Source organism: Zootoca vivipara, chromosome 1 (genome assembly GCF_965207765.1).
Source record: "Zootoca vivipara chromosome 1, rZooViv2.hap1.1, whole genome shotgun sequence".
Lineage (NCBI taxonomy): Eukaryota > Metazoa > Chordata > Lepidosauria > Squamata > Lacertidae > Zootoca > Zootoca vivipara.
Window position 1 is genome coordinate 42,692,867 of NC_142582.1, and position 12,947 is coordinate 42,705,813.

Below are 12,947 nucleotides of genomic sequence, written 5' to 3' on the forward strand. Positions count from 1 at the left end.
TACTGGGTTTTCAGCCACTTCAGTTTAATTGCTGGCTATAAATCACCCTGAATTTTTTTTAAGTGCAGTTGTTTAATTGGCTGCATGTCAGGACTCTGCAGTTTAGAAATGATTCATCAAGAAAGATATGTATCAAAGATGTATAAAACAGTGAACACCACATGAGAACTTTAATAGACCAGGACAGTGGTACCTCAGGTTACAAATACTTCGGGTTATAGGTTCCGCTAACCCGGAAGTAATACCTTGGGTTAAAAACTTTACCTCAAGATGAGAATAGAAATTGTGTGCTGGCGGCGCGGCAGCAGGAGGCCCCATTAGCTAAAGTGGTACCTCAGGTTAAGAACGGACCTCCAGAACGAATTAAGTTCGTAACCAGAGGTACCACTGTAGTCTAAAACCTAGCGTGATTATCAATAGAGTAAATGGCAGCATTTTCTAAATGAGACATAATAATATTATAATAATTTATTATTTATACCCCACCCATCCGGCTGGGTTTCCCCAGCCACTCTGGGCGGCTCCCAGCAGAATTAAAAGCATAATAAAGCATCAAACATTAAAAACCTCCCTGTTAATTTCACTGTTTAAAGATGCTGTCATGGGATGCAGTCCACCTCCTTTTGTGTTTTGGAGAGCAGGGAACAGAGGTGATATCAGCAATATCCTTTCCTTGCTTGCCATGGCACATCTGTGCTGGAAGTGCAGTTCTGCCAAGTGTGTTGAAACATATCAATGATGAGATCATAGAATTGGCATACCCAGCTTAGAGGTAGGTAGACATTGGTAGAGGAAGCTGTGCTTTTGTCTTACGAGGAGCCACAAATGCAGAAAGGAGGTTTTTATACCCCTGGCCAGTAATTTAGAAAGTGCTCCAAATTAATGCAGAGAAGTCTCTGCTATCAGCTGTTGCCTTGGTTTCTGTAAAAGCAATGCTCCTTGTGAGACTGATAGACTGAGATATTGAATAACGCTCCATCCCTTCATTATGAGACTTTTGATCTCAGGGTTGTGGGTTTGAGACTCAAATTGGGCAAAATGAAGAAGAGGAGGAAGAAGAGGAGGAGTTTGGATTTGATATCCCGCTTTATCACTACCCTAAGGAGTCTCAAAGCGGCTAACATTCTCCTTTCCCTTCCTCCCCACAAAAAACACTCTGTGAGGTGAGTGGGGCTGTGAGACTTCAGAGAAGTGTGACTAGCCCAAGGTCACCCAGCAGCTGCATGCGGAGGGAGGAGCGGAGACGCGAACCCGGTTCCCTAGATTACAAGTCTACCGCTCTTAACCACTACACCACACTGGCTCTCTACATTGCAGGGAGTTGGACTAGATGATCTTCATGGTTCAACGCAACAATTATTCTCTTTTTCTCTGTGTGTGTATGTATGTGGCTTGTCTGATTATGGAGGTGTGTATTATTTCTGCGCATATACACACTGACTTTTGTATTTTATTGGCTATTGTCCAGGATAAACGAACTGCCCTGCATACATGGATATCCGGTGGAAATTATTATATTAACACTTTAAAAGAATAAATAGGTCAGAGCAATGAAATGAGATAGTTATGTAACTTGCATGTGTGTTCAGACACAGTTTAATTAAATGCCATGTTATTAAAAGGTCGATTTCAGATCAGTGCAGTTTACGCAGTTCAACCAGAATCCATTCAGATCTTAAACAGTCTTAAAATTAGGGGTGCCTGTGATTCCCCTTTTTAAAAGCAAGTCAATTGACTGCCACAAGTTCTCGTATTCCAGAGAATAACCTAGACACATTTTATTTAAATAAGTGTTCCATAATTTTTCCAGAAAAACTTTTCCCCACAGTTAGATTTCTAAAATTCCATTGAGTAAGCGATGCTACAGAAAAATACTGTAATTTACACAGCACTTTCAGTGTGCTAAATCACCAATGTTTTTACCACACTGCAAGCAGGGTGGGGAAAATTCAAAGCATCTGGTTGCCATGTGCCTAGAAAGTTTGTGCTGGTGCCTAGGAATTTGAAATATTTGCTAGAAAGGTGCCTAGGATTTTTCTTCTCAAATGGCCTGTTGCTTTCAGTGTAAGATGCAACTTTTTACTCTGTCAGGGCTCCTGTACCTGTCTCTTAACATCTGTGCAACTACCGGTAGCAGAAATAAATATGGTAGGTGTCAGGAGATTGTTGCGGCTATTCTCGAGTAAAGACGCTCCAGTCTGCTCTGTCTTTAAGAGCTTTATTGTGCATATTATTTACAGTGCAGAGACATCAGAAAACATGACTGCCTAGTCTGATTCAGAACCCGGCAATGGTGTTTGTCTGCTTCTGCGCCAGCATAATAGTCTGGGAACCCCAAAACGCCGCCCCCTTGCCCTACGTCTGGGTGCATGACCCAACGTGGGCGCCGGAAGGGGCTGTGTTGCTGGGCGAAGTGCTGGTCAGGATGACTGAAGGAGGGTCCCTGTAGGGAGTCCCCCTGACAGTAGGCAACACTTTTCCTTATCATCTCATCTCCATGCCGTGAATGGGAAAGTTATGGCTGTTGACTTTTCGCCTCTCATGTTGCTGTTTAAAGGAGCCCTGCTATAAAAATTTCTGGGTACTAGTGGTAGATTGGAATATCACTTTGTCAGAGGATTATTGTCCAAACACATAGGAAGGTAATATGGTTGATTGGGCTGGAAAAAAACCCCCTAAACTTTGAGGCTTCATTACACTGGGATACTTCGGTGATCAGACTTATCTCAAAGTGCAGTGTGGCTTTTAAAATAACCCCCAAGACTAGTTATTTTATTTTATTTATTAAGTTTATATCCCATCCTTCTTCCCAAAGGTGCCCAGAGCGGCAAGTCTTAGCTCTAAGCATTGAAACTGTTAAGTTGTTCAAGTGCTGACTGCCTGCCTATAGAAACATTAATTCCTAACACTAAAAACAACCTAACCTAGCATGTTTTTAGCTAAATATGAGAGTTTTTGATAACTTGCTAGACAATGGTTGTTTATTTAACCTTATCTAAGTAGAAAACAAGCAATTACCTCATTTTTATAAAGCAACAAATCAGGCTTTTTTTTGGGGGGGGCAAAGTCATCAGTGTGGTGAGCCAATGAGGTATAGTGGTTAAGAGCGGTGGACTCGTAATCTGGTGAACTGGGTTCGCTTCCCTGCTCCTCCACATGCAGCTGCTGGGTGACCTTGGACCTGGCTGACTTCTCTGAAGCCTCTCAGCCTCACTCACCTCACAGAGTGTTTGTTGTGGGGAAGAAAGGGAAAGGAGATTGTTAACTGCTTTGAGACTCCTTAGGGTAGTGATAAAGTGGGATATCAATTCCAAACTCTTCTTTTCTTCTTCTTCATCACACATCAAGAGAAAGACATTCCCAAAGGGTTGTCTCTAATAAAGTCATACTTAGAGTACACTCACTGAATCTTTGTAGTTAAAATTAGCCATGGCCATTGATTTCAGTGCGTCTGCTGACTGCAATCCTGTCCAGGTCTACTCAAGACATAAATTCTGTTGAATTTAATGGGGCTTAGTCCCCCAATGGGGTTAGGATTGCAGCCTTAGTTTTGTTTCTGATCTGCCGTATTTATTCTGGTGTGAATAGTAACAAGCACCCTGTTATTTCTCATGGGGCATTTTTTGGTAAATTTCTCTGGTTTGCTCTCTTAAAGGTTTCAATATTTGCACAAGTGGCAGTGCTACCTCCTGTGAAGAATGTTTGCTTGTTCATCCTGAGTGTGCTTGGTGCTATAAAGAGGTGAGTTTTCACTTTCCTTTGGTCCTTGATGTTTTCATTGCAATGTCTTATATGCTGTTCCTCAAAAGTTACTTCTGTTGCCACATTTGGAGGGTGTGCGTTCAGTCAGGGCCACTGCTGTTTCCACTGTTTGGGTCCATCTGTTTTCTCTTAGTGGGGTTTTGGTGCTTCAGGGAGACCAGCAACTGCAGTTTTTCCATCCTATTTCCACCTGTAGTGCCTCTTCTTACCCTGTCCTCCCTACAGAAGTTCCACTACAGCAGGGGTCAGCAACCTGCGGCCCATGGTCCAGAAGCGGCCCATGGGGGGTTGTTTAAACTGCCCACAAGCCGCCCGCTCGGCGAGTCCCCACATGCTGCGCTTGGCACAGCACGGAGCGGGGACTTGCTTCCGCGGCGCCGGAAATCGCATCTGCGCAGGCGCAATCTGGCCCACGGAGCGATCTCCGCGGGAGTGAACCGGCCCAGGCGAGGTAAACCTTGCCGACCCCTGCACTACAGTGATAATCAAGCTTCAAGGCAATAGAAATGGAAATACTGGGGCATGTCGCAATGGGGGAATTGGCTCTTGTATATACTTAGGCTCACTGCCTTTGAGACCTGCCGAGGCCAATGTTGTGGGACTCTCTGGAGCAGATTTTGGGGGGCATGGGGAGAGGAGAGGAAACATCAGTCCTCTTGCACCAGTAGAAATATTTTACAGGATGCAACCTGTAGGAAGCGAGTTTCAATTTAAGCACGGTAATAGGATAACACTTAAGTTGGTCATCTGAGGTCATAAGTGCCAGAGTACTGCTGCCTGTAGGGATGGGAAACAATCACTCTTGTTACATTTATACATCCAGCAAGGAGGATAATGGTGTTTAGTTCTTCATATGCTCAGCCTCTTGTACAAAGAGTACATACGCATAGGGGAAGGGTTACTCTCCACCCCCCACCCCAAATGCCTCAGAGACATCTTGTATGCATCTGCAAGAAGTGTGTTTCTGCCAAGTGTATAAGTGGTGGTGACATCAGAAGGAAAAAATATTGCTTGCGAAGCTGTGGTGTTGGGCTAGATTTGTTTTATTTTCTTGGCACAAGAGGGCTATTTTTTGAGTGGCTCTGCCAACAGAAATGTTTATCCGGGAGTTGTTGTGACCGCTAGTTATAGGTCAGCCTTCAGCAGTAGCTGCTGATGCTGCGTTATCAAATCAATTATTTGGTTTAGGACCCCCCCCCCCCCGATTTGACTGGAGAGCAAAAAGGTGAAAAGGGGCTGTTTGTAGACAATAATTCCTGAAGGCCACAATAGCTCTTAGTTTAAATTATCTGCCTTTAATTGTGCCACTGCCCAGTAAGGAAAAGGTTTTCAATGTTTAGTGAAAAAAGTTGACATTGCTATTCTAACCATAGCTGCCAAGTTCTCCCTTTTTTTAAAGGGAAATTCCCTTATGCTGAATAGGCTTCCTCGCGAGAAAAGGGAAAACTTGGCAGCTATGATTCTAATAGTACAGGGTTGTAGTAGACCTTTTAAGCATCCTTGTTTCTTCCCCACTTTGTACAAAAGTTCCCACTTTGAGTGGGGGGGGGAACCCTAGCCAGGAAAATTTATATTTAGAGTCACAAAAACCTTGTTAGCCAAGGAAAAGGTTTAGGTTTTCTTGGGCCATATTAAACTAATTTGGTGTGCTAGTGGAAGGCAGCACAAGGGCTCCTTTAAGTGCAATTCAGCCCCGCCCCCCAAGTCCTCCCCATACACCTCCCCAAATCCCCTCTGTGTGGCCGGGAGAACTCCAGAGCAGCCTGCTTTTTGGGGGAGGGGGAAGAGGGGAGTTAGTTCCATGGGGCAAGCTAAAATGCTTGCACTTACTGAATGACAGTATTGAATTCCAGTTCTTGGTTCCAAGTTTATGGGGCTCCGGGATTACTAAGGATTGCATCCAAAGCTTTCAGTCTGTTATCAGAAGCTCCTTTGCAGTAATGGAGATCTACTTCTGAAAGTTGTGCAAGAGAAGGATCCAGTGCAACAGGCCTGCTGGCGGAACTATTTCATGAGATCTCACTAGTGCATACTCATTTGTCTGTTTGTGGAACCTCTTGGGCAAGAGGATCTGTTTGCAAAAGGCAGCCCACTAGCGGAGCAAATTCGAGTTCCAACCCTTTAACGTCCTTGAACGCAACCCATAAGCAGCAGCCCTGCATACACTTATTCTGGGAGGAACCTCAATGAAAACAATGGAACCAGTGTGGTGTGTTGGTCAGAGTGTCGTACTAAGGCAGGCATCCCCAAACTTCAGCCCTCCAGATGTTTTGGACTACAATTCCCATCTTCCCCAACCACTGGTCCTGCTAGCTAGGGATCATGGGAGTTGTAGGCCAAAACATCTGGAGGGCCGCAGTTTGGGGATGCCTGTACTAAGGGCTCATCCAGACTTATCCCGTGCCTGGAAAGCATGGATTTGAGTGGTTTTCTGTATGTCCTATGCTTTCTAGGAACAGATCTGTGCCGTTTTGCCCTTGTCCCACTGCTTTCCACCAAAAAGCCCACTCTTTATCGATAAATTGGAGCATACATCAACCCAGAGAAAACCTGATTCAGAGGTAGAGTTTGGGTTTTCACCTGGGGAAAGTGGTGAGGCAAGTCTGGGTAAGCCTTAAGACCTGGGAGACGAGGGTTCTAGTCTAGGGTTACCATATTTTTTCCAGTGAATCCGGGGACACTTTTCAACTTCCTACTAAACAGATGGATTTTGTCAGGGGACTGATTTGTAAATCCGGGGACTGTCCCTGGGAAATGGGGACGTCTGGTAACCTTATTCTAGTCCCCACTCAGTCATTAAGCTCACTGGGTGACCTTGGGTCAGTCACCTTGGGTCAGGACAAAATGGAGAAGGGTGGTGGTGGAAGCATGTGCCCCACTCTGAGGTCCTTGGAGGAAAGGTGTGGTATAAATCTAATTTTTAAAAATTCTCACATTTCTGAATATAGGATTGCACCATCAGTGCAAATATTACATTGTAGTCTGCAGGCAGAATTCTATTTTCAGATTTACTTTCCCTGTCCTGAGAAGTGTGGAAAAGCTGCCTGCCTAATGGAATGTTAACAAATTCAGTTTTGTGCTGCTGTTCTTTGAGTATCCTAAATTGCATGTTTGGAAGTGGCAGAACCTCAGCAGGATATTCAAATTCACCATGACACCCCCCACCCCAAATTCCAGTGGCAAGTCTAACAGGGCCTCTTTTTTCTGAGAAATTTCCAAAGCTAGGTTTTTAAGACTTGCGGTTCTCCACAGATCCCTGTGCCCTTTAATCTGTTTTTCAGGAATAATGACATTTTGATTTTGCAGGAGAAAAGAACAATTACTAGCCCTGAGTTGGTGCAATATATCTTAGATCAGGCTTCCTCAATCTAGTGTTGTCCAGATGTTTTGGGTGACAACTGCCATTTGCCCCAACAGCATAACCGATTGGAGTCCAACAGTTTCTGGAGGCGCCAAGTTGGGTACACCTGGCCTAGACCTTGCTGAATTACTAAATCCCTGGACCTTTTTACTTACCAGCCGCAGTACTTTCAGTTGAGACTTAGGTATTAGTTTTGTTCTAATCAAACACCTGCAGATTTAAGTAAGCAATAGATAACAAAAGATGGGCTTCCTTAAATTCTTAAAAATGGTGGACCATGGTCTTATGAAGCCTATATGATCTTTCTTTTCATAAAGTCAGAGAGCTAAATGGTATCATAATGAAAGTGTGTTTCATCTGAAATCCTTGGACAGAATATTTCTGGATATAGTTGTAGTGCTGTATGTGGAAATAACGTGCTCCTGGTATGTATATGCCTTGAGGCTGAGGCGTGACAGAGGCAAGATATTGCAGGAGAAATGGCAGAAATTAAAAGAGGATCGCTGAGTCTTGATTTTTATTATTATTGGTGTTGCAGAGTAGTGAGCAAAGAGAGAGGGAATGATTGGCATGCTAAGCAGAAAACATCAGAGAATGAGTTAATTTTTTCTAGATATATAAGATATAAAGGAATAAGGAAAAAACTGGCAGTATTTTCTTACAACCTGGTTTGCATAAGGTAATAAACTTCTAGCTCATATTATGGGTTAGCTTCAGTGTGCTTTAGCCAAAATTTTTGAAGCCTCCAATGTCTTCCTCTTTGAAAAGAAAAAAGGAGGGTATGGTTTGTCTATATTTCTGCTTTTGCAGTTTTTAAAAAATGCTTGTACCTTATTGTGGTCTGTAGAATGTAATCTGTACTCAAAGATTTGTCAGATAATGTGTATTTTGTAATTGGTGCCAAAAACATGTGTGGAGTTTTACAGCTGGGGGAGTATTGCAGATGCAGGAGAGAGATAACTGACTGGGGGTGTCTGTTTTGTTTTTGTTTTACAAAAATCCTTTACTGTACTGTTGGACGAGGTGGGCAAATCTGTCAATTTCAGTTTCTCATTAAAAAAAAACACAACTCTTAAGTTCAGTTCTCCACATTTCCTCGTTAGTTTGCTTTTTTTAAAAAGAAGACTCCTTGTAAAAATTCATCGGCTCTTCAGTACAAAATTGTCTTCATACATATTTTTGCAAATCAAACCTGCCTTGTGTAATGCATTTTTATGTTATTTTCATCAGCACATTTATTTATTTTTATACAGCATTTACATGCTATCCATACTCACTTTGAGCCTCAAAACGAGATGGAAGAAAAAACACATTTGTTTAAAAAATAAACCCCAAGGATTCCTCGGTAGCTCTTAGTGCAGAGGAAAAATACAGAAGAACAAAGCACATATCACTGAAATAGTTCATGCAGAATAATCTTTCAGAGTGTATCAAGCGAGTAGCATGCAGAAGGTTGGTTTTTTTATAGAAAAATAAAAGAGTAGATACACGAGAAGACTGAAATGTACTGTACAGAGGTGAATTTTATTCTGGGGCCTCTGCAAGCTCCTCTGTTTCTCTTTTTGCATTTGCAAGTAGAGAAATAGGGCTCATCCCACCTTTTTTTGGTTCAAAACGTTTATATGCTGCCTATCCAAATAAAAAGTCCACCATGGAGGCTTAAATATTAAATAAGAGTACATGCTCACCTGTTAAAGCGTCATTGGCAAGGGGTGGGGGAAGATAACAATCTGGGCGGCTGAGCTAAAATAGTTCCGCACCCCTGGAGTAAGGTGTTCCAAAGGCATGGGCCCACCATAGAACAAGCCCTCTTGTGCCTGCCAAGCTCATTGGTTAGGTGGCAGGCAAACAAAGAGGACCTGTGATGTAGATCTTGGAGGGCATGCAAGACAACATGGGTGCAGACAGTCCTTCATATATCTTGGACCTCTTTTTTCAGGCTTTAAAGCTTAAAGCCAGCACCTTAAATTAGGTCCAGAAATGCAACCATGTACCACCTGTCCAGTACTCTCTAATGTTTGGATTTTATACCAACCGAGGCTTCCAAGCTGTCTTTAGAGGCAACCCTGTGTAAAGCGTGTTACAGTAGTCAAGCCAGTACATGACCAGGAAGAGATGTGGCTAGGCCAGATCTCTTCATATAGGGTGTACCAGCTAAAACTAGTGAAACAAACTCCTGGCTATTGATATCTGACTGGGGAAGCACACAAAAATGCTTTCCTGCCATCCCATAGATGCCTGAGATGTAGGCATGCATTCTTTACAAGTTCTGTTTAATTTATATTGCTTTTAATGGATTTGTATGCTTTGGCCAGAAGCTCTGCATCCAGCTCATCCTGTGTTGACGAAGAACGTTTCCACATGTCGGAAGCAACTAAGAGATTATTGGCAGTGCAGTCCTCTATATTAGCCTTCCCCAACCTGGTACCCTCCAGAGGTTTTATACTAGTCACAACCACTATGACTGTGCTGACTGGGAACGATGGGAGTTGTAGTCCAAAAACATCTGGAAGCTGCTTGATGGACAATGCCTCTATACTTGTTTCTTCAGAAGTCTCAGAAGTTAGTCTTCCCGTATAAATTTGTACTGGATTATTCTTCAGCCATAAGGGTCCTTCTCTACCCCACCCTACCCCGAATTTAAGGTGGAATGGTGAAGTATCATTGCCCCTAGGTGCATCCCACCATGTTATCTGGTCAAATGGACTCAAGGTTGTTTTGTGTATAGCTAGAGATGGAAAGATTGAGGGCACTAGGAGAAGGGGACGACAGAGGACAAGATGGTTGGACAGTGTTCTTGAAGCTACGAACATGAGTTTGAACAAACTGCGGGAGGCAGTGCAAGACAGGAGTGCCTGGCGTGCTATGGTCCATGGGGTCACGAAGAGTCGGACACGACTAAACGACTAAACAACAACAGAGATACTGGACAGACTAGACGAGCAACAATAGAGCTGTTCAACCCAGATGCAGGTTTATTGCCTGGTAAGAACTGGGCCTCTGATCTTTGCTGAGCATGACCCAATTTTCGGTTTGACCTTTCTTCTACCTAGTCCTTTAAAAAAATCTCTGCCAAGGATTGTGCAGTTGCATACTTGTGGGTTGTGATTGTGCTTGCTTGCAAATTTACTTATTCTGTTTTTTGAGACACAGGCTCAACTAGTGATTTGTGCATAGAAAGTTCAAATGAGGAAACTTTTTTATTAAAAATAATAATTGCGAATTAGATAATGGGTGTGTGTAGCTACTAGCAACAAGAAAGCCACAAAAAGGTCAATATATACTTTGCCCATTTTGCAGTTTCAAGTTAAACCCCTTGCATTTGTAACTTGATAATTTGGAGGGATTTTTTTTCCTCCTCAAATTGGTGAAGAGTTTTCAAAATCAAATATGCATGTGTGTGCCCACAAAAATGGTTTACTGCTTTTGTTTTTTAGTTTTGAGGTTTTTTATTATTATAAGACTAGAATATCAACTGTTTGGAATGAGGCAAGATTTACATTTCACATACCAAATATAACTTCTGGCCAAAGATCTCTTATTTCAGGAACTTGTTTCAGGAACTTATTTCAGGAACTTGGATCGCTATGAAAGCTCCTGAATAGCAAGATGGACTGTTTAAGTAAACTCTAATATTTTTCAAATGTTTCGAAAAATGTTAAAAGAGCCCATTGGGGAGGGGGGAACCTTTGTGAGACAGAATCTCAGCACATTCTATGGCCTTTGGTACTAAGCCTTAATATCATCAGCTCCTTGTTTGTAATACAAGATAATGATGATCTGCTTTACCGGATTACAAAGATACTGGCTGTGAGAAGCTTTGATTCCCTAAAGAAAGCTCACTGTATAACTACTATTATGGCTGCAATTAAACATGCAAAGGCAAGGAAACTGGTAGAAATTTGACAAGTAGTGGCCAAGTTGTTAATGCATTCGCCTGCATTTGGAGTCAATACAGGAAGATACTTTACAAGTGAGCCAGACTACTAGTCCATCTAGCCTGGTATTGCCGTATATTCCGGCGTATAAGATGACTGGGTGTATAAGACTACCCTTAACTTTTCCAGTTAAAATATAGAGTTTGGGATATTGTTGTTGTTGTTTAGTCGTTTAGTCGTGTCCGACTCTTCGTGACCCCATGGACCATAGCACGCCAGGCACTCCTGTCTTCCACTAGTTTGGGATATACTCGCCATATAAGAAATACGACCCGGTGTATAAGACGACCCCCAAATTTTGAGAAGATTTTCCTGGGTTAATAAGTAGTCTTATACGCAGGAATATACAGTAATGTGTTTCCCCTATTTTAAGACGTAGTCATAAAATAAGCCATAGCAGGATTTTAAAGGATTTGTGAAATAAAATACATACCCCGAAAATAAGACATACAGTACCTCTGCGTCGTGCAGAGCAAGACTGCCGAGTGCCCCAGCCAGCCAGCGGGACCCAGCATGCCGGCCGCGGCAGGAGGAGGAGGCGGCCTTCAGGGTCAGTGCCCAGCAGCACCGCGCCAGATCGAGGAGGCGGCCTGCCGGGTCAGCACCCAGCAGCGCCATGCTGGATCGAGGAGGCGGCCTGCTGGGTCGGCGCCCAGCAGCGCCCCACGGAGTGCCGGGTCGAGGAGCTGGTCTACAGAGTCTGCGCCCAGCAGTGCTATGCTGGATTGATGAGGCGGTGCTCCGTGCGGTGCTGCTGGGCACCGACCCTGCAGGCCGCTTCCTCGATCCGGTACTCCGCGTGGCGCTGATTGGTGCCGACCCGGCAGGCCGTCTCCTCAAACTGGCGTTCCATGCGGCGCTGCTGGGCACTGACCTGGCAGGCAGCCTCCGGGATCCAGCAGCAGCAACGCGGCAGGAGGAGGAGGCGGCTTGCTGCGCGCCCCGAGCCCTGAGCCAGCGGGACCCAGCAGCAGCAACGCTGGCTGCGGTAAGGAGGTACTTACAGTAATAAAAAAAAATAAGACACCCCCCGAAAATACGTTTATGGCTTATTTTCTTGAGTAAAATAAATTTAAGACGGGGTCTTAAAATATGGGAAACACGGTATCTACTTGACAAAGGTTCTCCAAGGGCTTTCCCCAGCCCTGATTCCTGAGATTCCTTTAAATGATTAGTGTTCCTTAGTCCAATTTATATTCCTCCACCAGCACCAACATTCCTGTGGGAACAAGTTCGAGTCGTCCGTAGTGGGGAAAGGTTTGGGTCTGAAGCTAAGGAGTAACCATCTGTTTGTCATTCAGCTGCTCTGATCTCTTTCTGTAATGGCAGAAATCTAAATCGTGGTGGTTTTTGTAGATTAAAAGATGACTCACTCTTTTTCCTGCCTACCTCAGCTTGCATTGTTTCTAATGCTTTAGTTCTTCTAATTGCTACCTTTCCGTCATCCTGATGTGTCTGTAGAAACACACACATGTATGTTCAAATCTGAAGAAATCCTGCCTTTCCCTGAGGCAGTGGTATTTAGGTGATACTGTAAGCACTTAAAAAGGGTTTGCCTGTAAGAAACACCCCCCCCCCTCAGTTTTGTCTGGCCAAATAAGAATATTTCCCTGATAGGGATTTTGGAATTGTAGGTCTTCATTAGACTTGAACCATGGCAAACTAGAATCAGATTCCCAGTGGCTGACCTTGTTACTGGCTGACCTCCCCCCCCCCCCCCAACACCTTGAAGCAGTCAGATTCTCTCAGCCCAACCTGGGTTGATTGTAAGTTAAAATGGAATAACCCCAAAGGTTGCATTTTATCAGCTTTTTGTGGAATTAACAGGATGAAAATCTAATAATAAAAATGGCTTCCCAACTAGCTCTGTGTTGAATCATTACAAT

At 43.6% G+C, this 12,947-nt stretch overlaps 1 protein-coding gene across 4 annotated transcripts in view; it reads left to right on the forward strand.

Annotated features, from left to right (window-relative positions):
* Nucleotides 1-12,947, forward strand: part of ITGB5 (integrin subunit beta 5) — a 76,951-nt gene that overhangs the window by 9,559 nt on the left and 54,445 nt on the right. For 2 of the 4 annotated variants that reach the window (XM_035129332.3, XM_088652355.1), the window contains one exon: nucleotides 3,656-3,741. The exons of 1 other annotated variant lie outside the window; for it this stretch is intronic. In XM_035129332.3, coding sequence (XP_034985223.3) covers nucleotides 3,656-3,741 — 86 coding nt within the window. Of the gene's footprint in view, nucleotides 1-3,655; nucleotides 3,742-9,438; nucleotides 10,109-12,947 lie in introns of those variants that run through there. One more of the 4 variants, XM_035129340.3, reaches the window with a different exon arrangement.